Genomic DNA, 26,949 nt, shown 5'->3' on the forward strand with positions numbered 1-26,949 from the left:
TAGTTAGGTTGATTCCTCTTCCACCACCTTTGCGCAAGAAAAGGCGCTTGTTGAGGCACTGATTGTATCAGTGCAGGAAACTTTAAAAATGGAGGACACAGCGGCAGCTGCATCTAATATATCGGTGCAATTTGGCACCCGCAGGCCATCCAGAGTGACTAAGGTGTTCCCCTTTCCTGCCTATTTTGACGAGATTGTTGCTAGCCAGTGGGGGTACTCGAAACGCATGGTTTTGGATACCTAAGCGTTTCGCTAGGAGGTATCCTTTTGAGGAGTCCCTCCTAAAGAAACTGACAGTGCCACCGGTGGTAGACTCTCGGGTTTCTAGGCTAAATAAAGTCACGTTATTACCAGTGGAGGACGCTCCGTCCTTTAAGGACCCTGCAGATAGGAAGGCTGAATCCTTGGTCCACCATCTTTTTACCATGGCAGGTTCAATCCTGAGGCTGGTGTTTGCCATAACCTTGGTCTCTCAGACCTTGATGTAATGGGTGAAGCTTTTATGCCAGTATTTGAAAGAAGAGGGTCAGCAGCCTTATGAACTGGGGGACCAATTGATACTGGGGTTACAGTATGTTTGATGCATCCCCTTTAGCCTGCAGGGCGTCGGTGACAGCGGTGACCTTGCGTTGCATGATCTGGTTGAAATGCTGGTCTGTGGACCAACCTTCCAAAAAGGTGCTGATGGATTTCCCCTTTGTGGGGGACTTCTTGTTCGAAGCCTCCATGGAAGAAGAGCATAAAGGGGGGCAAAAGCACCCTGCTTCCGCAGGTTTCTAAAAACAGAGAGCCTCACCGCAAACTTGGCCCTGTCTTTTCCGGTGGCAAGCGGCCTTTTCGTCCAGCAGGGTCACAGGACAAGGGTTCTAAATCCTCCCGCTCCTTCGCAGGGGGTTCCAAGAGACCCTGGGGTGGTAAGTCTAAGACGGGCTCCTCTGGTCTTGTGGATAAGCTCTTCAGCCTGAAGGGACACCCTCACCCATAGTAGGGGTGGGGGGACATCTTTATTTCCTGACCCATGGACCTCGTTCATCCAAGACAAATGGGTACTTGAGTTGATTCAGTCCGGTTACAAGATCAAGTTTCGATCCTTGCCCCCGACAAGGTTCTTCTCTTCCAGTCTGCGTCTGTCCTCGGATTGGCTTCAAGGCCTTCTGGAAGAGGTGCAGGATTTGTTTTGTTGTCATAGGGTGTCATCGTACCAGTTCCAGAGTCGGAAAGTTTTCAGGGGTTTTATTCAAACCTCTTTACGGTCCCCAGGAAGGAGGGGGAAGGTTTGCCCAATCCTGGATCTCAAGACCTTTAACCACTTTGTGTTGTTCAGAAATTCAGAATGGAGTACATTCGCAAAGTTGTGGCTTCCCTTTATCAAGGGCACTCTCTGGCCTCCATCGATATCAAGGACGCTTACCTTCATATTCCTATCTATATCGGTCATCAGGGTTTTCTTAGTTTTTGCCATAGGCGAGGAGCATTATCAATTTGTTGTGTTACCCTTTTGGTCTCGCCTCGGCTTCTCGGGTGTTCAGTGTTGGCCCTGGTGTTAGCCTTACTCAGACAGTGGGGGATTTCGATACTGGGGTACCTGGACTATCTTCTTCTGAGGGTGGAGTCATCCTCTCTCCTGAAGGAGGATCTGGACATCCTGGTGCAAACTCTGCTGGAGTTCGACTGGAATTTTCAAAAGTCAGCCTTGACCCCGTTCATCAAGTTGGACTTCCTGGGGCTTACTCTGGATTCCGGGTGTTTCTCCCAGAAACGAAACTCTTGCAATTGCAGCATGCAATTCGGTTCCTTTTGTCCAATCCATGGTTGTCTCTCGGAACTTGCATGCAGATGCTGGGCCTGATGGTTTCCACCTTGGAGGCTGTTTCATTCGCTCAGTTCCATACCAGACTTCTGAAAAAGGAGATTCTATCCAAATCGGACAAGAATCCACAGTTCCTGGACAATCTGATCATGTTGAGTCGGGTTGCGAGAGGATCGCTGCTTTGGTTGCTCCGCTCCCCGGCGATTCGACAAGGAAAGTCTTTTCTCCCCCTGTTCTGGACAGTGGTTACCACGGACACCAGGTTTCCTGGGCACGGAATCAGCCCAAGGGTTCTGGTCTCGGGAGGAGTTCAGTCTTTTCCGATCAAAATCCTGGAAATTCGAGTGATCAGGCTTTGCCTGTCCCAGTGGATGGATCATCTTCCGGGGTGTCCGGTAAGGATTCAATCAAACAACGCCATGGCTGTGGCATATATCAATCATCATGGGCCTGGTAAGACTGGTAGCCAATGCCCCTTGGGGCTTTCTCTCATAGAAGATCTACTGTCTCAAGGACTGATCTTCCATCCTGTTTTACGGTCCCTGGCTTTAACAGCCTGGCTATTGAAAGCCAGGTATTAAAGAATAGGGAATTGTCGGATTTGGTGATTCCTACTCTGTTAACCACTTTACCACCGGAGGATTTTGCTGTCTTCCGTCCAGGCCACTTTTTGCGATTCGGCGCTGTGCGACTTCAACTGACAATTGCGCGGTCGTGCGACGCCGTACCCAAACGAAATTTACGTCTTTTTTTTCCCACAAACAGAGCTTTCTTTTGGTGGTATTTGATCACCTGTGCGATTTTTACTTTTTGCGCTATAAACAAAAAGAGCGTTTATTTTGAAAAAATAACAATATTTTCACATTTTTTTTATATGAAATTCCCCCCAAAAAAGATGTAAAAACCAATTTTTTTAAAAATTTTTGGCCAATTTGTTTTCTGCTACCTATGTTTGGTAAAAAAAAATCGCAATAAGCGTATTTTGATTGGTTTGCGCAAAAGTTATTGCGTTTACTAACAAAGGGAAAGATTTCTGTCATTTTTGGTGTTTTTTTTTAACGCGTAATGGCGGCGATCTGCGATTGTTTTTTTTTTTTTGCGGGACTTTGACTTTGCGGCGGACAGATCGGACCCTTGACTGACATTTTTGACACTTTTGGGGGTACCAGTGACATTACTGCAGTAATCAGTGCTATATATATGCACTGTTATTGTAAAAATGACACTGGCAGGGAAGGGGTTAATTTTATTGGAGAGGGAGGGGTTAATGTATGCCTGGTGCTTACTGACGTGTAGGGGGGGAGGTGACTGAGTGAGTCATGGACAGATCGGATGTCCAGCTATGCTGAACAGTCCGATCTGTCACTCCCTGTCACTATGGAGATCCGCCCGCTTATGTTTACACAGGCGGGCGGATCTCCACACTAGATCCCCGGCGATCGGGGCAGAGCAGCGGCGATCGCCGCTGCTCCTCCCCTGGCCCGACTCCCGCTGTGAATGAAGGGGGGGGGGATCGTGTCCGCTGGAGATTCTACAAAGGGGTGTAGATCAGCGTGTGGCCCTGGGCACCATTAAGGGCCAGATTTCAGCCTTGACAATTTTCTTCCAAAGACCGTTGGCCATGAATTCCTTTGTTTACACCTTCGTGCAAGGAGTTTGCCATCTGGCCCCTCCGGTACTGTCCCTGGTGCCTCTGTGGGATCTTAATCTGGTACTGTCGGTTCTTCAAAGACGGCCTTTTGAGAATATTCGTGAAATTCCTCTGCTTACCTTGTCACAGAAAGTGGCTTTCTTGGTGGCTATTAATTCAGGGTCTCGGAGCTGGCTGCGTTGTCCTGTCGGTCACCTTACCTGGTGGTTTACAAGGACAAAGTGGTGTTTCGTCCCTGTCAGTTGTTCCCCTTCTTAAGATCGTTTCAGGATTCCACTTAAATGAAGACATTGTGTTGACTTTATGTCCTAAGTCAAAGCATCCAAAGGGGGTAGCTTTGCATTTTTTGGATGTGGTCCAGCCCATCGGGGTGTACTTGATGGCAACTGAGCCTATTCAAAAATCGGATTTCTTGTTTTTTCTTACGGATGGTTCCCGTAAAGGGCAGGCTGCATCACTTCTACCATTTCCAGATGGATCAGGCAAACGGTGGTGCAGGCCTATTCAATTAAGGGTCAGGTTCCTTCTTTCCCTGTTAAGGCACATTCCATGAGGGCGCTTAGTGCCTCCTGGGCCTTCTGTCATCAGGCATCAGTGGTCCAGGTTTGCAAAGCGGCCACCTGGGAGTCTGTACACACATTCACCAAGTTTACAGGGTGGATATTTTTGCAAAGTTTTGCAGGCCGCTGTGGCAGACACTTCTGCCTCTTCAGGGTGTTTTTGTTTCTGGTAGGTGAGCTCCAGTTGTTCCTGGTTGAACTCCTGGTTTACCTGGTTGGCTAAGTTTAGCACCTTTTTTGGGAATTATGTTTGCACCCCTCATGCTGATACTGCTTTGGGACGTCTCCTCTTTCAAAAAAGATATGAAGCTGTGTCTGTCAATGAAGAAAGAGAACTGGATTTTTGTCTTACCGTAAAATCCTTTCCTCTGATGTTCATTAACGGACACAGCACCAACCCCTCTGTGGAGTTGGGTTATGTATTCTTCAGACACTGCTTGTCAGACACTGCTGGTTACAAAACGGAGATCCTAGAGCAGGAAGTGGGAGTATACCACCTGGGACTGCTCTATAGGCATAGTTTAAGCTTTGTTTAACCCTTTTCTGCCTAGTGTCCTACTCCTATAAAGAGCACCATAACCCATCTGTCAAAGAAAATACAAAGCTGTGTCCATCAATGAACATCAGAGAAAAGGATTTTATGGTAAGACAAAAATCCAGTTTTCTTCAGCAATGCAATCTTGCGTGGTGAGCGTGCATACAGGGCATGGCGGTTGAGTGCTTTACTTTTTCTTTTGAAGCAATTGTACCTGTTTATTTCAGGTCTTTTTGGAGCTCTCCACAAGTGGTCCTTCTCCCTTTGACATCTCTTCTGATAATTCTTATCACTTCTCTGTCAGAAATCTTGCATGGAGCACCTGGTTGTGGCCGGTGTATGATGAAATTAGGTTCTTTCCACTTCTGGATTATGGCCCCAACAGTGCTCACTGGAATATTCAGAAGTTCACAAATCATTCTGTAACCATTGCAATGAGTAGGTTTTGCATCAATAAGGTTGAGAGCGCTCTTTGCTTATACCCATCATGAGATGCTTCTTGTGTGAAACCTTGGTAATGAGGCACCTTTTTATAGGCCACCAGTTGAAACTGAACCAGCTGATAGATTTTAGCTGGTGTCTTGGCTTTCCATACCTTTTTTGCACCTCCCGTTCTTTATGTACTCAATCCTTTTCCCTGTGTCATTCCATTTTATTACACATTTTAATTTACGAATTTGTTTTGGTTTCTTTGTATGTATGGATTGCTTGGGTTGTTAACCAACGTGGCGAAAATTTCATGTCAAAAGCACCTTTAGAAATATGTTTATCTAGAAAAATGGTGACATATATTCAATACTCATTTTAGCTGCTGTATGCAGTAAAGCATGCTTGTTAACCTCACTGTGGTATCTAAGAGTTTAATCCTGTGCATTGTGTAAAAAGGCGTGTTGATCCTGTCTTCTCTGGTCGTCCTCTTCTTTTACTGCCCCTGATCCATCTGCTAATAGAAAAGAACCTTGGAGGCACTCTCCTCATGCTCAGTTTGCTGTGTGTTGTGTTTTTTTTTTTTCTTGGGAGGGTGCGTGTGATCAGCACAGGGCTGTCCAGACAGAGGATCAGGGTTCCTGCAGCCTCTTCGGACAGTCAGGGGAGAATGAAAACTTCTACAAGCTTTAACCAGTGCTCTGGGGACACTGGTCAAAGTCGCAAGACTGCTATATACTGCTGATGAGAAAAGGTATTTAGCAGTTTATATTTACTAAAATAATTGCATTTCCATGTACTGTGGGAGACCAAATATAGTGAATGCAGGGTCCTGGGTTTGACACTTTAATGAAAAGGTTCCTTGCTTCCGCTTCAGAACTTCTTTACATCAGGGCTGTTGGTGTCTCTTAGGTCCAAAAACCAATAGGGTGTGACCACCCTCCTCCTGCGCTTGGTATCCAAACCCCTCGACCACACTCCTCACGGGACTCACAACTGGCTTCTCAAATGGCTTAAGTCTTGCTGCCCATATCGGACTGGGGTAGTCCACCGGTACTAGAATCAAAGAAAACAAAAAGGGCGCACCGACCTAGCGCATTATCCTCAGTAGAAGGCTTTATTTATGTAACAATAAAAAAATAAAAAAAATTCTTCTAAATTGTACTTTGATCACGTTTCAGTTCGAATTTCTGGAGCGGCATCCACGGATGTTGTTCCAGAGTTTCGGAACTATATTATAAATTATGGTCCCACCCAGTTTGCAAAAAGCCGTGCAGTCGCAGGTCTAGCATGAACCTGCGACTGTCAGTGAATGATGACATCGGTTCACCCAGTCTAGAGGACAGGGGTTCTCTTCTCCCCTGGAGGAACGATATAGTCCATCCTCGGGTCAACCTCCAAAAGAAGGTGCTTGTATGTATATGCTTATATATATGTACATAAGTGTACACCTGCACATTCTCCTCGGTGATTAATTATTCCATATATTAATTATTCCTTATATTGGTTTTATTTGTCGTTTTTATACAGTGACCAGATCGAGTATTAATCTAGATATACAGTGCAGCATATTTATATACATGTGCAAATAGATGTCCATATTAACAATCTTTGGACCCATATCAACTTAGAGGAGGGTTCCGCCTATCTTATATAATATGGTGCAGATGTGGTGTTGCATGCATGCGTGGGTGCGTATGTGCATGTGCTTACATGCCCCTTGTGGGTTTATGTGCGTATGTATGCGTGTGCGCCCCCGCATGTATGCAATATGACCACATCAGTATCAATAGTAAGAGTAAGCAAGTAAAATACACACATGTATGTATACAACTCTTTTGAGTCCATCAAAGATACATTGTGGCCCCAAGTGGCTCCCAATTGTAGGTTGAGATCTTCTAACAAGGGACAGTGATAGAATTGAGGTTTGAATACAAGATCGTTGAAATCGCCTATATGCAAATAAGTAAGGTATGGCGCTGTGTAATAGGGGCAGTGTTGGTGCTCGTCGGACCAGTGGAGGGTTAGGTAGAGTCACCGTGGAAACAAACTAGCTCGCTGTACGTAGAATCTCTCTCTACGGCAAGTGACGTCAGCGGAAGTGAGGTCAGCGGAAGTGACGCCAGGTGGAACGCACGACGCGACAACCCGGAAGTTGTGTAGCGGCGTGCGTTCCACGGAGCCGGTGATCGGCATACAGGGACCGATCGGCTCCATATTCCACCACTAACGTCCCTCTATTGGCACTCTACGGAGCCGAGGTTCGGTGAACTATGACCGATCGGCTCCCTACCCCCTCTCTAACTCCCCCTGTTTGGTACAGATCCCCCCCCCCCCTCCCTCCTGTATGATGGAAGCAATTTGGGAAAGGCATGGAGAGGGGATTACCATATATGGACAGGACCATGGCCCAGACCACATTAGACCGGCAAAGGTAAAAAAGGAAAAATATGGGGGTCACTATCAAACAGTGATCATACTAGCTGCCCTCCATTGTCGGTCCGAGGAGCTTCTACAGTGTCCCTATGTGCACTGAGTAAGCAATCTCATCAGTCTTTGATATTTGCTTATGATGGGTTTTAATTGTATTGTTTTTAAGTATATGGTTTTTATTTTTATTTTTATGCATAAGGTTTTAATTACACGTATATACACTTTTAATATTGTATTGTACTTACATGATCGATTTATGCCACTGTATACCACTAATGATGTAATGAGAGGGAGTGTCGTGGTGCTCTAGCCACCCCCCCGGGGGAAGGACACTCCCACCTGGGGGTAGGGACTAGATCAGTACACCACTACTTAAACCAAGGAGATAGCCATGACACAGTGGCTCTGAGGAAGAGGCTAGGCCTCGAAACGCGCCAGCCGTCATCATATCGATTATGAACGATTGTATGGACTACACCCGGACATTGGAGCAATCTAGCTTGATATGATGTATTTTCATCTACGTCTGTGAGTAGCCATTTTTTATTGTTACATAAATAAAGCCTTCTACTGAGGATAATGCGCTAGGTCGGTGCGCCCTTTTTGTTTTCTTTGATTCTGGTGTCTCTTAGGCTCTGCAGAAATCGGCATCTGTTTTTCATATTTGCAAGGCCACCACTTGGTTCTCTAAGAACACATTCCCCATGTTTTACCAGGTAGATGTCAGGCTTCAGTTGATGTGCAATGCATCACAAACTAGTATAAAGTGAGTCAGCACTCTCTGACAGTGATGGAAATAAATTATATTAAATATTTCATACAACAAATTAAAACAAATTGAATAAAGTCCAAGCAGTCCTAGTGGTAACAGGGAGTCAAGGGGAGTAAAGGGGGTTGTCCCTGTCCGTCCTGTAGTGTACTTTATGTAAGTCAAAAAAACAATTTTCTCTCATGGAAGATCTGACAATTTTCTCTATCGTTCATTGACAGACGCAGCTCCATAGTCTTCTTAACCATTGGGTTATGCTGCCCCCTACAGGAGTAGGACACTAGGCAGGAAAAAACATTACCATGTCTATGGGGCAGTCCACCCACTCACTCTGCTATAGGATTCAGTTTGTTTCTGCCTAGTTTAGCAGTAGGACCTAGTTCCCAGCTGGGACTTCAGTCTTAGCTTGTTTTATTTTAAAGGGAACCTTTTGTTAAAATTTAAATTTTTCAGCTAGTTATGTTTCTGAGAGAACTGCAATCAACAGCCAGACTGGGTTTCGGACTGGATATCCTAGATCCTTAAGGTCTCCCAGTCTGGCCAGTGAGCATGTGCAGGTTATAGCCCCGCACTAAGCCTCACCACGACAGAGCCCCAATGGATGGGGGCTGGGCCAACGAGTGAAATACTTTGCTGGAACGCACACGACCTGGTTCGGCCTGAGTCAGTGTGCCCCTTGGCCATCAGCACCCCCACGCCGAGTGGAGAGGTTGTCTGTCTGGCGTGGCGCCCACCCAATTGTCAGTGCTATGGTTAGTGTCCCCCCCCATAGCTCTTGGGGTGGACGTGGGCCCTTCCTTGGGATGGTTGGACCCCCGGGTTCCCTTCCACTTCCCCCAACCCCTCTAACAGTCATGGTTGTCTTGTGGCCCCAACCTACCCCCATGCACCCCCCCCTCTCCCGGGGTTTGGTAGGAGCTGGCTTGGCCACTTGCTCCAGTAAGGGGGGGGGGGGTCGTGGATGCGGTTGTTGCTGACCAGGCTGTCTGGATCGCACACTGGGATCTTTGAGCAAGTTCCTGGCCCCCTGCGGTGGTTATAGGCTTTGGGGGAGTGGATGTCTCCTCATCCGTTGTTCTGCGCCTCACGTGGCTGGATCAAGCCGAAAATTTAGTCCGCGGCTTTATGGACTATTCGCGGCTGTCTGGGTGCCTGACCAAGCCGACCGAGTGCCTGACCAAGATGAACGGACGGTACTGTCAATGTATGTGCGCCTCACACGGGCGGATCGGGCCGAAAATTGAGGCCGCGGCTTTGCGGCCTACTCGCGGCTGTTCGAGTACCTAGCCAAGGGGCTGACTAAGCAGTCTGAGTGCCTGACCAAGCTGACCGGCGGATGCCGATAGATAGCCCCACGTGGCCGTATCGGGCCAAAAACAAAGGCCGCGGCTTACGGGCTGATGGAGCTGCTTGTCTGAGTGACTGACCAAGCTGTCCAGGCGACTGACCAGGACCAGATAAGATTGAGGATTTTCCCCAGTTATTCAGTCGCTAGCTTTAACGGTGTGGCTGTTGAAAGCCAGGTATTGAAGGATAGGGGTCTTTCTAACTCAATGATTCCTACACTGTTAAAGGCTAGAAAATCTACCTCCAGGAAGATTTATCATCATACGTGGAAATTGTAGATCTCATGGTGTGAATCGATTTAGGTGCATCCACACTCCTTTTCAGTGGCTAGGATATTGACTTTCCTCCAAAGAGGGGTTGAGCAGCGGTTGACTCTGGGTTCTATTAAAGGCCAGGTGTCTGCTTTGGTGGTGTTTTTTCAACACCCTTTAGCTACACATTCTTTGATTAGCACTTTTATCCAGGGAGTTCGTCATGTGGCTACGGTCCCGCAATACCTCCGTGGGATCTTAACTTGGTACTGTCTGTTCTTCAAAAACCTCCCTTTGAAAACTTAGGAAGATTCCTCTGCTTACACTGTCACAGAAGGGTAGCCTTTTTGGTGGCTATTACCTCTGTCCGCAGAGTGTCTGAATTGGCAGGCGCTGTTCTGCCATTCTCATTCTCTGGTGGTCCACAGTGATTTTAAGTGGTACTTCGACCTAATCAGTCGTTTCTTCCTAAGGTGGTTTCTGATTTTCTATTGAATGAAGACATTGTACTGCCTTCACTGTCCTAAGCCCAAGCATCCAAAGGAAATTGCTTTGCATTCTTTGGCTGTGGTTCGGGCAATTGGGGTTTGCCTGGAGGTTACGGAGTCTTTCAGGAAATCAGACTCTTTGTCCTCACGGAAGGACCTTGGAAGGGATTGGCTGCATCTGCTACGACCATATCCAGATAGATCAGACAGACGGTGGTACAGGCATATTCACTTAAGGGTCAGGTTCCACCTTTCCCTGTAAAGGCGCATTCTGATAGGGCTCTGAGTGCCTCTTGGGCCTTTCGCCATTAGGCATCATTAATACAAGTTTGCAAGGCGGTAACTAAATTCTACAAGGTAGATGTGTTGGCATCCTCGGATGCTTCTTTTGGCTGCAAGGTTTTGCAGGATGCTGTTTAAAAGAGCAATTTTTCTCTTTGAGGGTGTATGTTGTTTCTAGGTGAGCTCCGGTTGTTCCTGGTTGAGCTCCATGTTACCTGGTTGGCTAAGTTTAGCCTTTGGGGAATTACATTCTTTCTCTGCGTTATTTTCCCACCCCTCGTGCAAATACTGCTTTGGGATGTCCCAATACTTAAGAAGAATATGGAGCTGCGTCTGTCAATGAACATTAGAGAAAACTGGATTTTTGACTTACCATAAAATCCTTTTCTCTGAAGTTCATTGACAGGCATAGCACCCGCCCCTCTATTTCTGAGTGGTTTGGGTTCTTTTACTTCTGACACTGCTTGCAACAAAACTGAATTCTATAGCAGAGTGAGTGGATGTATTCTTTCAGGGACTGCCCCATGGTAAAGTTTTTTCCTCCCTAGTGTCCTACTCCTGTAGGGGGCAGCATAACCCAATGATTGAGAAGAATATGGAGCTGCGTCTGCCAATGAACTTCAGAGAAAAGGATTTTACGGTCAAAAGTAAAAAAGCTGTTTTTTTACAAAATACCTGTTACTTTGTAGGCAAAGTTCTCTTATGCTGGCTGTACACTATACGAAAATCGTTCAAACTCATTTTCGAAAAACCAATACTCGGCCGTGAGAGCAGACGATTGTGCCATCGTGTAATGACCGAATTTTCATCGCTAAATTGTTCATTGGACATAAATTAATCTGTTTTTCGTTCATTTTGTCTCATATGCCTAGTGCAAACTGTTTGGGCGAGAAACACATTAACCTTTCAATTTATCGTTCATTTGGCAGAATTTTCCAAACTGTCCTTCGATTTCTGTATCGTTCGACAGACGCAGCTCCATGTAGTCGGAGACTATAGGTTATGCTTCTCCTATCAGGAATAGGCACTAGGCAGGAAAAAAGCTTAACCACACCTATGGGGGCTGTCCATGCAGGCATAACCCCACACACCCTGCTATCATCAAGCAGTTTGTTTCTGCCTAGTTTAAGGAATCGGACCTAGCTTCATGCTGGGACTTCGGTCTTGGCTATTATGGGAAAGTTTGTTAGTTATTTATTTTTTTTTTCACTAGTTCCTGAGGACCAAGATCCAGGGGAACTACAAGCAACAGCCGGCTGAGGTTTCGCACTGGATAATCTAGATCCTTAAGGTCTCTCAGCCTGGACAGCGAGCATGAGCAGGTTATATTCCAGAACTAGGCCTCGCCATGACAGTGCCCCGTCGGATGGGGACGAGCCTGCGAGTGGACCGTCTCACTGGGACGCACACGACCTGGAGCGCCCTGAGTCGCAGCTTCCCCTTGGCTGACAGCATCCCCATCCCAGGTGGGAAGTGATCTGTTTTGGATTGGCGCCCACCTGGTACCTAGGTATGGCGAGTAAATTGCCCCCTCAAAAAAAACCCTGGCGGTCTCGGGGTGGACGTGGGTCCTTCCCTCGAATAGTTGGACCTTAGGGGCTCCCTCGGTTCCCCTGGCACCTCGGAGGACTAGTCCTGTGTACCCCTCAGCATTCCCCTACTCCTAGTAGGTTTTTACCGGGGGGGGGGGGGTAATATGCGGCTGTTGTGGCCCTTATTTGAGGGGGGGGTGACTTGTCCTTTGTGGGTCCCCTGGTCAGGGACCTTTCCGAAGCCTATTGTTCTGGGCCCCCTTTTGGGGGTCCTGGAGACCACATGGCACGCCGTGGGGGCTGCCATTTTGCTGTGGATCATGATTTTTATATGCCCATTAGATTATATGGACAGCCATTTTCTATAACAACCCATTAAGAATGCATGAGCGGCCATTTTCCTGAGGTCCATAGGCTGGACAGGCATGCGGCATGGCTTTTTAAATAGAGGTTGAGTTTTCTTTTCCTCTTCCTGTACAGTCAGTGTCTGTTTAATTTTTGCTCAGATCGTGCTGGAAGTCTCCTCTGTGGTCTGATAACGCTTTCCTGGGGTTCCCTGGGGGTTTTTCTTCATTCACTCTATTATCTTATATAACCAGGGATTGTGAGCCCACACTTACAGCGGTGGGACTGTTTTTGGCAGTCTTAAAGAGACACTGCCCAAATATTTTAAAAAGTTTAACATGGAGTCCCAGGATAAAATTTCACCTGCAGACCCCCTGGGAGCGATTGTGGGACCTTCTGGTTCATAGTCTCGTTTCGGCCAGAGATTGCAGCTTTTTGTAAAATCTGATGTCTAAGGTAGATTTTGTCATTGCTAGTGCTGCCAGCCGCAAGCGCCCTCTGCCCTCACCTCCATCAGCAGTGTTAGGCTGGCCATACACTATACAATTTTCTTGTTCAACTTTCCTTTAGATTTACCAAGACCATGTAATATAGGGTCAAACCTAAACACTTTCAATTTGTATGCAGTCAGGGAGGCCCTTGCACTACATAGTTTAAGGTAAATCTAAAGGAAATTGAATAAGAAAATTGTATAGTGTATGGCCAGCCTAAGGAACGCTTCCTGAGCACACTGATGTGCTGTCATGAGTCTGCAACCTAAAGGGTTAACCCAGAGCAGACTAATTGCAATAATTGGCAAACAGGCTGCCTTATTTAAACAGCCCAGCAGCACTGCACTTTGCTGTGTTGTCTTCAGCTCTCCTGTGTTCTGAACCTGCTTCCTGTTGATTTCCTGTCTGATACCTGTTGACCTTTGGCTCGTCCCTGACTTCGCTTGTTTGCTGCCTGTCCTGATCCCGGCTCGTTTTGACTATTCTTCTGGATTCTCCTTGTCGGCTCATCCACCTTCGGACCTTGACTGGTTACCCCCTGGTGGGGCGACCCTGGGGACCGTGACCTGGTATCCACCTGCAGCCAAATCCATCCTCACCATCAGAGGCCCTGGTGAAGACCGGTGGATGCTTAGACCCCGCACCTCAGGTTAGCCTGTGCTACTCACCTCGGGTTTCCAACCAAGCTCCACCCACCGGCAACGGTAAGCCGCCTCTGCACGACAGGCTTCCACCTGCCTCATAACATGCAGGGTCTTCGGACTCTGAGAAGACCCTGACTGCTGCAGATGCAGACCACTCTGAGGGGTCAGTTTCATCGCATTCTGACGGTGAAGTGGACCTGTCCTCATCAGCCGCTGTGCAGGAACACGCTTTGGTGGAAGTTCTGATAGTTTCAGTGCAAGAAACTTTTTAAAATTGCCTGATAAACCCACAGTGCCGGGTACGCAGGTTTCTTTTGGCTCCCGCAAATCCTGTAAATCGGGCAAGGTGTTCCCTTGTCCAGAATTGTTTCATACTATTGTGGATGAACAATGGTGGCGCATTAAGCACGTGTTAATGGTGCATAAGCGTTTTGCACACCATTACCGCTTTGTGGAGGCAGTGTCCACTAGGTGGACTGTACCATCAAAAGGGATCCCCTGGTGTCCAGGTTGAATAAAGCGAATCTGGTACCAGTGGAACAGTCTCCAACTTTTGCGGACCCCGTGGATAGATGGGTGGAATCCTTGTCCCACCATTTACGTGTGGTAGCAGGTCACATATTCAAGATTACCTTTGTGAATGTTTTGGTAGCGCAGACTGCTACGGAATGGGTGAAGTTACTTAAAAGTAACTTGGAAGCTGAACGTCCCCCCCCCCCCCCCCCCGGGGTCTTGGAACTACTGAACCAGTTGGCTCAAGCTCTGGTGTTCAGAGGCCTTGACTGATCTTCCCTTCTCAGGGGAGAGGCTGTTTGGATCCCCTCTGGATGAGTTGATCAAAGGTATCGCGGGGGTAAGAGCACTCCCCCCAATCCTCCAAGGGCCTTGCAAGTCCGGTCAAGGGACTTGCAAGGGGCAGTACACGATTTGCTGTCGCAGGGAGCGATTGTACCGGTTCCTTTTCAGGAACGTTTTCAAGGGTTGTATTCAAACCTCTTCTCTGTGCCCAGGAAGGAAGGCAAGGTGCGTCCCATCCTGGATCTCAAGGATCTGAACCGCTTTGTGTGGGTACAGAAGTTTTGGATAGAATCTATCTGCACGGTAGTGGTGTCACTACACCAGGGAGATTTCTTAGCCTCCATAGATATCAGGGACGCATATCTACACATCCCTATTTATGCTGGACACCAGCGGTTTCTTTGATTTGCTGTCGCAGAGGAGCATTATCAATTTGTGGCGTTACCCTTTGGTCTCGCCTAGACATATGCCGGTTTTCGGTAATTCGATATATCGCGGTATTGCATAGCCACGGTATTGTTATTGTGGCATTTTTAAAATACCAAGTTTCTCTGCTCCTGGGTCTGACTTGTGAATTGATACATTTCAGTGAGCTGGATGACTCATTCACTCAAACAGCTAACGCCTAACTATAAACAAAAATGATTACATTGTATCTTTTACTTCCCTCTGCCAGGGAGAAAGGAAGTTTAACCTCTTAAAGACTGGATCTTTTTCTGACACTTGTTGCTTGCAAGTTAAAGCGGAGTTCCACCCTGGATTTGTTTTTTTTTTTTTTTTAATACCCCCGGGACAGTCAGGGCTAGTGCATTCCACAATGGCTAGCCTCTGATCTGTCCCGGGTTGCACTTACCTGCAAGACGAAATACTTACCTTGCAAACGTCTTGTCCAGCGCTGCCATCTCAGATGTGGGCAGCTTGAAGCCAGCGCGTCCTCTTCGGCGTCTTCTTCCGCCTTCTGTGGTCCCACGATGCTCTGCGCCGGCCCCGACGTCACTTCCGGGTCGCGCGCGTCACCCCTCCACAGCTTCTGGGCATGCCCAGAAGCTGTTTAGAAGGGGATGACGCGCGCGACCCGGAACTGACGTCGGGGCCGGTGCAGGCGCAATGATTCCTGGGAGCTATGACGTCCAGCTCCCAGGAATCATTGCAGAGCCAGGAAGTGACGACGGGCCGCGGCCGAGGAAGAAGGAAGTAAGGGAAGTATATTTTCTTCGCTACGAGGTAAGTAAAAAAAAAAAAAAAATATGCGATTATCCATTTTTTTCAGGTGACCCGGAGCGAGAAGATGGAGGTAAGTATAAAAATAGGGTGGAACTCCACTTTAAAATCAGTTTTTTTTTTTGCTAGAAAAGTACTTAGAACCCCCAAACATTTTATATATTTTTTTAGCAGAGACCCTACAGAAAAAAATGGCGATTGTTGTAATATTTTATGTCAAACTGTATTTGCGCAGCAGTCTTTCAAACGCAATTAATAGACTTTAATAAAAAAAAAAAAAACCGTAACAGTAAGTTATCCCAATTTTTTTTTTGTTACACAGAGAATCGTGATCTTTATTCCAAGCTAAAAAATCGTGATTCTCATTTTGGCCAGAATCGTGCAGCTCTAATATATATATATATATATATATATATATATATATATATATATATATATATATATATATATATATATATATATATATATATATATATATATACACACACACGCATAGCAGCCCACATTACATTATTATATAGCCATCAAGCAGTGTCTGGCCTACCTGGTGATGACTGGTCCTGGCGCTCTGATCCGATGGCCTGGTCTTTAAAGGGGCAAATCCTTGCGATCCAGAAGTGGTTAAACCTGCAGGAGGACCGGTGTTTTTATCTATTAATGACTTTACTATTGCTTTAGGCCTGGTTCACATGTATGCGGGTTGGTGGTTCACATGTATGCGGGTTGGGGGCCCACATTTGCACAGGCATAGCAGCCCATTGATGTGAATGGGCTTGAGCTGCTATGCCTGCGTTTTCAGCTGAAAAAAGGTGCATGCAGAATTTAAAAAAATGCAGTGGCCATGAAATCCATCCTTCTTTTGCACCATGCGACTTACCTGCTGTTGCTGCACGCGCAAACTGTTTTTAAATGCCGTGCCCACGTATACAAAAAATGCAGAAAGCTTGCCAGAGCAGGAACTGCAGGTTAGTCGCATGGTGCAAAAGCAGGATGGATTTCAAGGCCACTGAATTTTAAAAAAATGCTGCATGCACCTTTTTTCTGCGGAAAATGATTGCATAGCAGCCCGTTCAAATCAATGGGCTGCTATGCCTGTGCAAATGTGGGCCGCCAACCCGCATACATGTGAACCGCCAACCCGCATGCATGTGAACCAGGCCTAAAGCAATAGTAAAGTAATTTATAAATAACAACACCTCCTTCAGGTTTAACCACTTCTTGACCACAAGGATTTGCCCTCTTAATGACCAGGCCATCGGATCGGAGCCGAGCGCCAGGACCAGTTATCACCAGTTAGGCCAGACACTGCTTGATGACCTATTTTAGGCCTGGTTCACAGAGTCTGTACTGACTGACTATATAATAATGTGCATAAGTGAACCAAAGCCCCTAAATTCAGCAATGAAATTCAAGTGAGGTAGAAATTTAATAATTTAAATTTAATAGAATACCGTGATAATACCGTATACCGTGGCAAAACCTTAATCAATTAATCGCAGCATGAAAATCTGATACCGTCACAAGCCTAGTCTCGCCTCAGCGAGAGTGTTTACCAAGGTCTTAACACTGGTATTGGCATTGCTGCACCAGTGAGGGATTGCGGTACTGGTGTACCTAGACGATCTCCTGTTGAGAGTGGACTCTCCTTCAGTCTTGTTGGGGGGGATCTGACGGTCACTGTCAGAACTCTGCAGGATTTTGTTTGGAACATAAATTTTAAGAAATCCGTGCTGACACCGGTCTTGAGACTGGATTATCTGGGCTTGACTCTGGATTCAGCCTTTGCCAAGATGTTTCTTCCCCCAGACAATCTGCAAAAGTTGCAGGAGGTGATTCGGTTGTTGTTGGCGAACAATCTGGCCTCTCCGAGTTTGCATGCATGCCTTGGGTCTGATGGTATCAACCTTCAAGGCGGTTCTGTTTGCTCAGTTCCATACCAGACCTTTGCAAAGGGAAATTCTTGTCAAATGAAACAAGGCTCCAAAGTCTTTGGACTCTTTGATTTGGTTAAGCCACAACACAGTCTGCTCTGTTGTGGTGGATTCAGTCTCCAGCACTATGCCAGGGCAAGTCCTTCTTACCTTTGTTTTGGACGGTGGTGATGCTGGGGAAGCTCAGTGCCCAGGGTACTTGGACAATGGTAGTTGAAACTACGATAAATGTATTGGAGCTCAGAGCAATAAAGCTTTGTCTGAACCATTGGACGACTCGTGTGAAACCGAACAATCTTGCAGACACCGCCACGGCTGTGGCTTACATCAATCACCAGGGGGGCTACAAGAGTGTCTTGGCAGCCAAGGAGGTGGCCCAGATTCTGGCCTGGGCAGAAAAATTGATTCCAGCCTTCTCTGCTGTACACATTCCAGGTGTGGAGAACTGGAGTCGTCAGGTGTTGGATCAAGGAGTGGTCACTGCACCCAGAGGCGTTTTCATCTCCTGTGTGTTTGGGGGGCTCCCGAGGTTGATCTGTTTGCTTCTCGCCTCTACAAGAAAGTTAAGATTCATAACCAGGTCTTGAGATCCTCTGGCTGACACCACAGACGCTCTGGTGGCTCCTTGAGGTCAGTATAGGCTAATTTATGCCTTTCCTCCCTTAAAACACCAGCTGAGGCTCCTGCGCAGGATAGAGGTGGAAGGGATTCCGGTCATTCTGGTGGCTCTGGACTGGCCTCGCTGGTCTTGGTACGCAGACCTAGTGAGGTTGGTCGCCGATGCTCCTTGGAGACTTTCTCTCAGGGAAGATCTGCTGTCTCAAGATCCGATCTTCCATCCTGCTTTACAGAGAGGTCTTTCTGACTCTGTGATTCCTATGCTATTGAAGGCTAGAAAGTCTAGAAAGGCAGAAAGGGGTTGAACAGCGGTAGGCTTTGGGCACTATCAAAGGCCAAGTGTCGGCTTTTTCTATATATTTCCAACGCCCGTTAGCTACGCATGCTTTGATTCGGGGATACAGGGAGTGCGCCATATGGCTCCTCCGAGAAGGCCTCCACTACCGTGGGATCTCAATTTGGTATTATCTGTTCTTCAAAAACCTCCTTTTGAGAACATTCGGGAGATTTATCTGCTTTCGTTGTCCCAGAAGGTTGTCTTCTTGGTGGCTATCACTTCCGCTCGCAGAGTATCTGAACTGGCGGCGTTGTCCTGCCGCTCACCTTATCTGGTAATACACAGCGATAAATTGGCACTTCAACCTAATCAGTCGTTTCTTGTTTCTGATTTTCATCTGAATGAGAAGACCTAGTGTTGCCTTCAGGTAAATACATATTCGCCAGCACACCATGGATCTTGCAAAAGCAGTCCAAAAGCTTTTGGCCTGCTTTTGCAAGATCTATGGTGTGCTGGTGAATATGTATGTACCTGTAATAGATCCAGTGTCCAGCTGGTGATCGCTTCAGCACCCATTATATAGGTGTCTATATACCAGTAAGGTGTGCGATGGGAATATGAACTTTATTGTCTTGCCTTCACTCTGCCCCAAGCCCAAACATTCTAAGGAATTTGCGTTGCTCTCTTTGGACGTGGTTCGAGCGATCAGGGTCTATCTGGAGACCACTGAGTCTTTATGAAAATCAGACGCTCGGGATTGGCTGCGACTGCGGCGACCATATCCAGAAGGATCAGGCAGACGGTAGTTCAGGCTTATTCACTGAAGGGTCAGGTTCCTCCTTTCCCAAGGTGCATTTTACAAGAGCGCTGAGTGCCTCCTGGGCTTTTCGCCATCAGGCGGCAACTTGGTCGTCTGTGCATACGTTTACAAAATTCTACGTCATACATGTGTTGGCATCTTCGGATGCTTCCTTTGGCTGCAAGGTCGTGCAGGCGGCTGTTTAAAGAGAACTGTTTTTTTTGTTTCTCTTTGAGGGTGTATTGTGTTTTCAGGGTGTGCTCCAGTTGTTCCTGGTTGAGCTCCATGTTACCTGGTTGGTTAAGTTTAGCCTTTGGGGAGTCACGTTTCCGTTTGCATTGTCTTCCCACCCCTCATGAATATATTGCTTTTGGGACAGCCCTATAGTCTCTGATTAGATGGAGCGCCGTCTGTCGAACAATAGAGAAAACTGGATTTTTGTAAGAACTTACCGTAAAATTATTTTTCTTTGAAGTTCGACAGACGCAGCACCCGCCCCTCTACTTCTGAGTGAATGGGGTTTTTTCTATTCTAAACACTGCTTGCAACTAAACTGCTTGATGATAGCAGGGTGTGTGGGGTTATGCCTGCAGGGACAGCCCCCATAGGTGTGGTTAAGCTTTTTTCCTGCCTAGTGCCTATTCCTGATTGAAGGAGCATAACCGATAGTCTCTGACTAGATGGGGCTGCGTCTGCCGATGGACTTCAGAGAAAAGGATTTTACGGTAAGTTCTTACAAAAATCAATTTTTTTCAACTCTGAAAAGTTAAAACAGATTTTCTATTTATGCTCATTAACTGGACAAAAAACGAACAAACCAAATGACAGATTTTCAAATGATTTTTCGGCTAGTATATGGCCAGCATTATAATGTAATCAATCTTCTAAATATCCCACACAGATTTAAAAAAAACTTAAAAAAAAAAAAAAGAAAAAAGGCTTCATGTAGTATATAATGTAGTTTGAAAGAAATGCAGTTTTATGTTGTGAAAAATTTTCCTTTAATTATTTATAACCTAATAGGATTTTTTAGCTTTTACAGTAATGTTTAAATTCTTTAATTTCTCGCCTACGTAATTTTAGGCAGAACTAGATGGCATAGCGGAGCTTTATTCTAAAATTACTTCTTTATAGTTATCTAGCTATATCCTCACTTGTTTGTTAATCTGATTAATTTCCTTTTGTGTAGGAGGAAGTAGCTATGCGGTTATTTTTAGATGCCGAAGAGGCAGGAGACTCTGAAAAGAAAAAGGTAACGTGTTTTCCCTTTAATAACAGGAACATTTTGTGTGTTGCCCATAGCAAACTGTTGTCAAATTGAGCAGGAATGTGTTTAAAGAAAACATTGACAGGCTAATTGGTATACTTTGTTGGTATGAAATGGAGAACTTGAAATCCTAGAGTAAAGTTCAGATGACCTGTAGCTTTTCTTTTACTGTGAAAGTATAAACCAGAGAATGACAGGACGTGCATGGTCATTTAGTTTCCAAAAGTGGCAAGGCTCAGGTAGGCATGACCTCTATCCAAATAATACCAAAAAAGGACTGCGGCTTATTAAAGATAATTATCCTAGAATGGTGTCGGTCAACCTAGCTAGTAGGCATACAGAAAAAAATGCCCTGCATACACAGAAAAAAGAAGCTATTTCTGTTAGGAAATAAATGGCAAGGGGATACAAAGTAAAAATAATTGTGTAACTTTATTGGTCACAATGGATATAATAACCCAGTAAGGAGAATACCTAATGTAAAAATGCTACTGACATAAAACAAAATACAACATAGAAGACAACCTAGTCCAGACGCCAGGTATAACCAACACTATCTGGGCTTTCCCTGTGTGTTAGCCCTGGGAGCTCAAGCCCTATGTGGAAGGTGGAGCGGATCATTCTGGGGTTAGGGTATGTACTGAAGCAGTGGAACTACATGGACATGCATGCCATCAATAGAGGGTGTAATATGTACTGGGACTTAGTAAAACACCATACTGTCTTGGATGTAATCCGTGGATGGCAATGTCCAGTAAGGGGAGACAGTCAATCGGTTTAAGGTAATGGCATAAGTTAATTTGCTTCAGCAATGGCTACATTCGATCAATGTCTCTCGTTCTTTGTAAGTCTGTGTCACCCTGGACTTCCCACACTGCGAATAATTACAACCCTTTATAGATGTTGGCCCTTTTATAGATGTAAAAATTCCATACATGAATAGCAGCTATGCCGCCTAATCCCAATGTTTGGATAGACAATGCTCATGTGAACTTGTTGGTAGATATGGCAATCTGCTACAAGAGATGCCTATAAGCCAGCCGACGTTGTCTGACACATGGAAGTTAGGAGTAATATGTGGCTCAAGCAAATAGTATAGGGCACTACTTTACCCCTCCTGATGATTTGCTGGTGGTACGTTAATCACTGTCCGATCATGGTGCACTCTGACTTGGGTATTCCAAAGATATATCTTCCCACAGCGCCTTGTATCCTTCCATTCAGTGTCTATGCATGCAGTGGTTCGGTCTCCCTAAAACACAGGATAGTCCTCAGGTTAGCTCCTCTTTCCATTCAACATCACAGCTCGCCACCCATCTGGAGATGCCTCTGGGGGCGTCACGGCCAGTGATGTCAATGCATTTCGCAAGGCCCCATAACCTCCATCCAAGGAGACTTAGTTGATTTGCTTGTTTTTAAAATTTTGGTCATGCAAGAGTATGGTACTTTTTCACGTAAATTACAGAAGTGAGTGATTTTCCTGTGTTAACAAAAAAATGCAAACACAATGTTCAGATTGCTGCCAGCACTAACGTGTTCCCATATTCACCAAATGAAATACCTTTTAAATAAGTGCAGCACAATCTATATAAAAACCATATGATGAAATAAATTATGTATTTGCACATTATTTGAAGCATTGCTTATTTGTACAAACTGCAAATCTGTTTTCTCTTTCTTTCATTAATGGACACGGCTCCTGATATTCATAACCATTGTTTATACTGCCCCCTACAGGAGTAGGACACTAGGCAGAAAAGCATTCTGACTATACCCATGGGCAATTCCGGGGGGTATACTCCCTCTCTCTGCTATAGCCACTCATTATATATATATATATATATATATATACATATATATATATATATATATATATATATATATATATATTTATTTATTTAGACTTTCTGTAAAATCCATTTCTCTGATGTTCATTGACCAACACAGCACCCACCCATCTGTGGAGTTGTAATTCTGACAATGCTTGTAACAAAACTGAGTGGCTATAGCAGAGAGGGAGTATATCCCCTGGGGCTGTCCATGGGAGTAGCCAGAATTCTTTTCTGCCTAGCATCCCACTCCTGTAGGGGACAGTATAACGAATGGTTATGAATATCAAGAGCTGTGTCCGTCAATGAACATCAGAGAAATGGATTTTATGGTTAGTCAAAACCTAAGTGATAACCTAACTGGACCTATTAAATGATGTGCATTACTGCACACTGTAAACCTTTCTCTTTTTACAGGAGCCCATGGCAGTGTCTGATCCTTTGATAGTGTTAGAGCATCCTCCAACAAATGCACCACAGCAGAAAGAACTGGTCCAACCTGATGCTCATAGAGCTAATGGGGATTCTCCGCTTTTTCAGCTGCACAGTCAAATGCACCTTGTACCTTCATTACAGCCAAGTGCCAGTGACTCCACTGCCAGCATTGTGTCTGGTATGAAATCCTCTGTGCCACTTTCTTTTCTCGCTCACCCTGCTGTAAAAGCCCTGCAGTCTTGCACCTTAGGTAAGAAATAGAAATCGTGTTTGGTACACACAGTGCCTTGTAATGGTTTGATCCAAGCTAACAATTTTTAAATAAATATTTCTATCATGTCGTTATCTTTTACAAAGGTCCTTCCTCCTTACCTGATATTGCACGATTACGATTACAAGCTGCAGTCTCTGCCAAGCAGAGGTTTTGGGAAGCGCGCCTTGATGAGGAATGTGCTTTCTATACAACTCGAGGTGTTTCTGGCTCTATTAGAAGTTGTAGGGACCCCGTATCTGTCCTCCTAGAGAAACAGGAAGACCTGGTGAGTAATTTGCATGGCCCGGAGCATACATTTCGATGCAGTAGAACTTGGTAAACGTGGTTTCATATTGGTGGTCTTAGATGGGCAATGAAACCCTGGTGGCGAAAAGCCAAGGACATCCTGTCTACACAGGTGCAATGAGAGGTCTTGTTAAAGGGTGTAACCTGACCTGCAGAAGAATAGGCCTGGTGAATCTATTGTGTATACTTACCCCTAGACAGGGGGAGGTCTTTTTGAACACTTAAAATGACAAAAATCTGTCTTGTGAAAAGCCGTATGGTCAAGGTATACCTTAAGGCAAGCACAACATTCAAGTGTGTAGGACGGTCTCCCCCCCCTGGTCAGAGGGAGAAAGACAAAATTAAGGTAGACCAATATCTACCTTAATGGGGCAAAGCGCACATCCCTATCCTGAAAAGAATTGTATAAGGGGAAAATGATTGTTTCTGAAATTCTCAACCGCATCAAAGAAGGCCCACCTTTTGCCTGAACAAAAAGGTGTCCCAAAGCGCTTCAAAGTGGGGATTATGGACCATAGAAGGGAAAAGATTAGGATCCCTGGTGCCATGGGTGGCTTGATTTGGAGGTAATATATGGGTCACCTTTTGAAAGGTGTGGATTTGAGAAATGAAATGGGGGGGGGGGTGGGGGGTTGTTTAAAGGAGTTGTAAAGTCAGAATTTTTTTTTCTAATGCATTCTATACAATAGGATAAAAAAACCCTTCTAGGTGTAGCAGGCACCCCCTAATACTTACCTGAGCTTAATCTCTGTCCAATGATGTCCACAAGTCCCTCAGCCGTCAGGTACTCTGCCTCTTGATTAGCTGAGACACAGCTGCGGCGCCATTGGCTCCCGCGGCTGTCAATCAGTCAGCCAATTAGGAGAGGGAGGCGGCGGGGCTCCATGTCTGAATGGACACACAGAGATGCAGCTCGGCTCAGGTGCCCCCATAGCAAGCTGCTGGCTGTGGGGGCACTCAACAGGAGGGAGAGGCTAGGTGCAGCAACAAGGGAAGAACTGCAATGAGAAGAGGAGGATCCAGGTTGCCCTGTGCAAAATCAACTGCTCAGAGCAGGTAAGTAGGGCATGTTTATTATTTAAAAAAAAAAAAAAGCCTTTACAATCTCACTTTAAAATTAAAGTTGCAAGAGCTGAAATCTGTCTCTTGTTGGTGCTCAGCACCAGCTAATGGGCTCCATTCACAAAGCGGTATCTTACCATATCCGAGAATGTGGTAAGATACCGCACACCGTTTTTAAAGTTTTTTGGCATTAATTAAAACGCTACTAAAATACTGCATGATTTATTTTATCATTAAATTATGCAGTATTTTAGTATTGAAAGACAGCAGTAATTCACTGCCAGAAGTTGCTGGCATTCTTGCCACAGGCTGTAAAGAGCTGGTTGTTAAGGAGCAGATGACTGCCTTGTCCTTAACAACTGATGAGTCATCAGCTGTAAGCAGGCTTCTCTGCTAAAATCTGAATGTGTGTAAACAAAAAAAAAAAAAACTTGCAAAAAAAAAAAAAACTGATTTTCTCTTCCGTTCATTGACACACAGCTCCATATTCTTTACCATAGTGTTATGCTGCCCTCTACAGGAGTAAGACTAGGCAGACAACACAAAAAATTTGGCTACGCCCTTTGGGCCATCCTCAGCTGGCATAGCCCTCCTCTCTGCTTAGAGATACTCTTGTTTTTTGTTTGCCTAGTTCAGGAGTTGGATCTAGTTTCCCTGTCAGGCCCCTGGTCCTGGCTTTTTTTTTTGTTTTTTTGTCAATTTATGCTGTTTGTTTTTGGATCCCAAATTTTTCCTGTAGGGATCTTCTAGCAACTGCCGGGCTGAGCGACGGGCTGGACTATTGCAGTTCCAGTGGTCCCCTCAGCCCAGTCGGCAAACGCATGTAGACTGTCGCTCCGTGCTCGGTTGGCCATGACCTAGCCCCACTGGAAAGGGGCTGGCTCGTGAGTTAATTGTCTCTGGCTGACGGCTCCCCCACTTTGGTGGCGAGGAGGTTTCTGTCTTGGGACTGTTACCTGCACGCTTCTCTTGATCAGTAAGAGAGGGCCCCCTCCTCTCCTTTCCTGATTTTGGTGTGGGGTGCGGGTACTCCCTGGGGTGGTTGGTCCCTCCGGGGTTCTCTTCCACCCCCCCTCCCTGGGTGGCATTGAGCTGCCTTGTCTCCGTGGGTATCCCTTGCCTTGGTGCCTGCTGGTGCACTGTCACCCTTGGTGGGCTTATTATGGGGTAGGTGGCCTTTTTGGGTCCCCTTTGGACAGCTGGAAGGGCAGCTGGCACTGTATCCACAGGTCCAAGTACCACACAGTCAGGCAGGCCAAAAATTTAGGCTGCGGCTTTGAGGCCTACTGTCTGGAAGGTTTTACACCCTTAATGACCAGGCCATTGTTTGAGATACGGCACTGCGTTACTTTAACTGACAATTGTGCGGTCGTGCGACACTGCACCCAAATAAATTGAGGTCCTTTTTCCCCCACAAATAGAGCTTTCTTTTGGTGGTATTTTTCTCACCTCTGCAGTGTTTATTTTTTTGCGCTATAACCAAAAAGAGGGCCAGTTCTCAAAAAAATAAAAACAAAACAATATTTGTCTATCGTTCATTGACGGACACAGTCTTTGATGCATATCAGCAGGTTTATGCTGCCTCCTACAGGACTAGGCAGAAAAAAGTTCTGGCTACACCTATGGGCAGTCCCAGGGGGTGTATACCCTCTCTTCCTGCATAGGATGTCTGTTTTAATCTGCCTAGTCAGGAGTAAGGACCTAGTTCCTTGCTGGGATCTCTTTTTCTTTTTAGTTAGCTTTTCTCCGGATTTTTTACTGTAAGATCTACAAGCAGCTATGCCGGATCTAGGCGACGGGCTGGATGTATAGATCCAGTGGTCACCCCAGCCGGCCAACGAGCGCGCGCAGGCCTTAGCTCTGCGCTGGGTCGGCCGCGACATAGTCCCACTGGACGGGGACTAGCCCTGCAAATTAAACGACCGGGTCTAGGCCCGAGTCGCAGCGTTCCTATTTAACCGACAGCCCACCCACTTCGGCGGAGAGGGTTTCTGTCAGGAGATTGCACCCGCCTGTTCCGGTATGGTGAGTAAATGTCCCCCCCCCCCTTTTTCCCTCTCGCTGGGGGCTATGGGGCCTACTCCCGAGGTCTGGGACCACGCTTCAGGCCGGATGTGGGGAAGGGGGGTATGCCACCGGGGGGGGTCTCCCTGTTCCTCCAGGCCCATCTGCCAATCGATCCAGCTTTGAAGTCTGAGGGGTCCCCACGAGGGTCTTCAGCTGCTGGGCTGGGCCGCCGTTTTCTTGTAGCCTCATGTGCTGAGATCGGCTGCCATCTTGGTACACCCGGCATGGCCATTTTGCAGTGGTGATGGTAATCAGAATGGGAGTTCCTGGAGGCGTTTTTTTTGTGGGTGGAGACCCTCCCTATACCCCTGGGCGTTTTCTGAGATCCTTCTCTTTTGGATCAAGCTTGCTGCTGACACATGCTGTGCACACATTCTGGGCCTCCTGCTGCATCTTGGTACAGGGTGGTGAGTCTGGGGGTCTCTCTCTGCTGGGGGTCTCCAGCGCTCTTGCCTGACCTCCGGGGGGTGCTGTAGCGCGGTGGGACTTTTTATAAAAAAAAGAAACCTTTTTTTTGTGTCA

General features: G+C 46.2%; 1 protein-coding gene across 1 annotated transcript in view; it reads left to right on the forward strand.

Moving 5' to 3' along the window:
* Nucleotides 1-26,949, forward strand: part of TROAP (trophinin associated protein) — a gene marked incomplete at its 5' end in the record, with an annotated part of 162,270 nt that overhangs the window by 118,798 nt on the left and 16,523 nt on the right. Inside the window, 3 exons of the mRNA XM_082244299.1 lie at nt 20,398-20,460; nt 22,722-22,989; nt 23,097-23,278. Of these exons, the coding sequence (XP_082100425.1) occupies nt 20,398-20,460; nt 22,722-22,989; nt 23,097-23,278 (513 nt within the window). The remainder of the gene's footprint in view (nt 1-20,397; nt 20,461-22,721; nt 22,990-23,096; nt 23,279-26,949) is intronic.

The sequence above is a fragment of the Pelophylax lessonae genome (assembly GCF_965119305.1).
Source record: "Pelophylax lessonae genome assembly, chromosome: 2".
NCBI classification, from domain to species: Eukaryota; Metazoa; Chordata; class Amphibia; order Anura; family Ranidae; genus Pelophylax; species Pelophylax lessonae.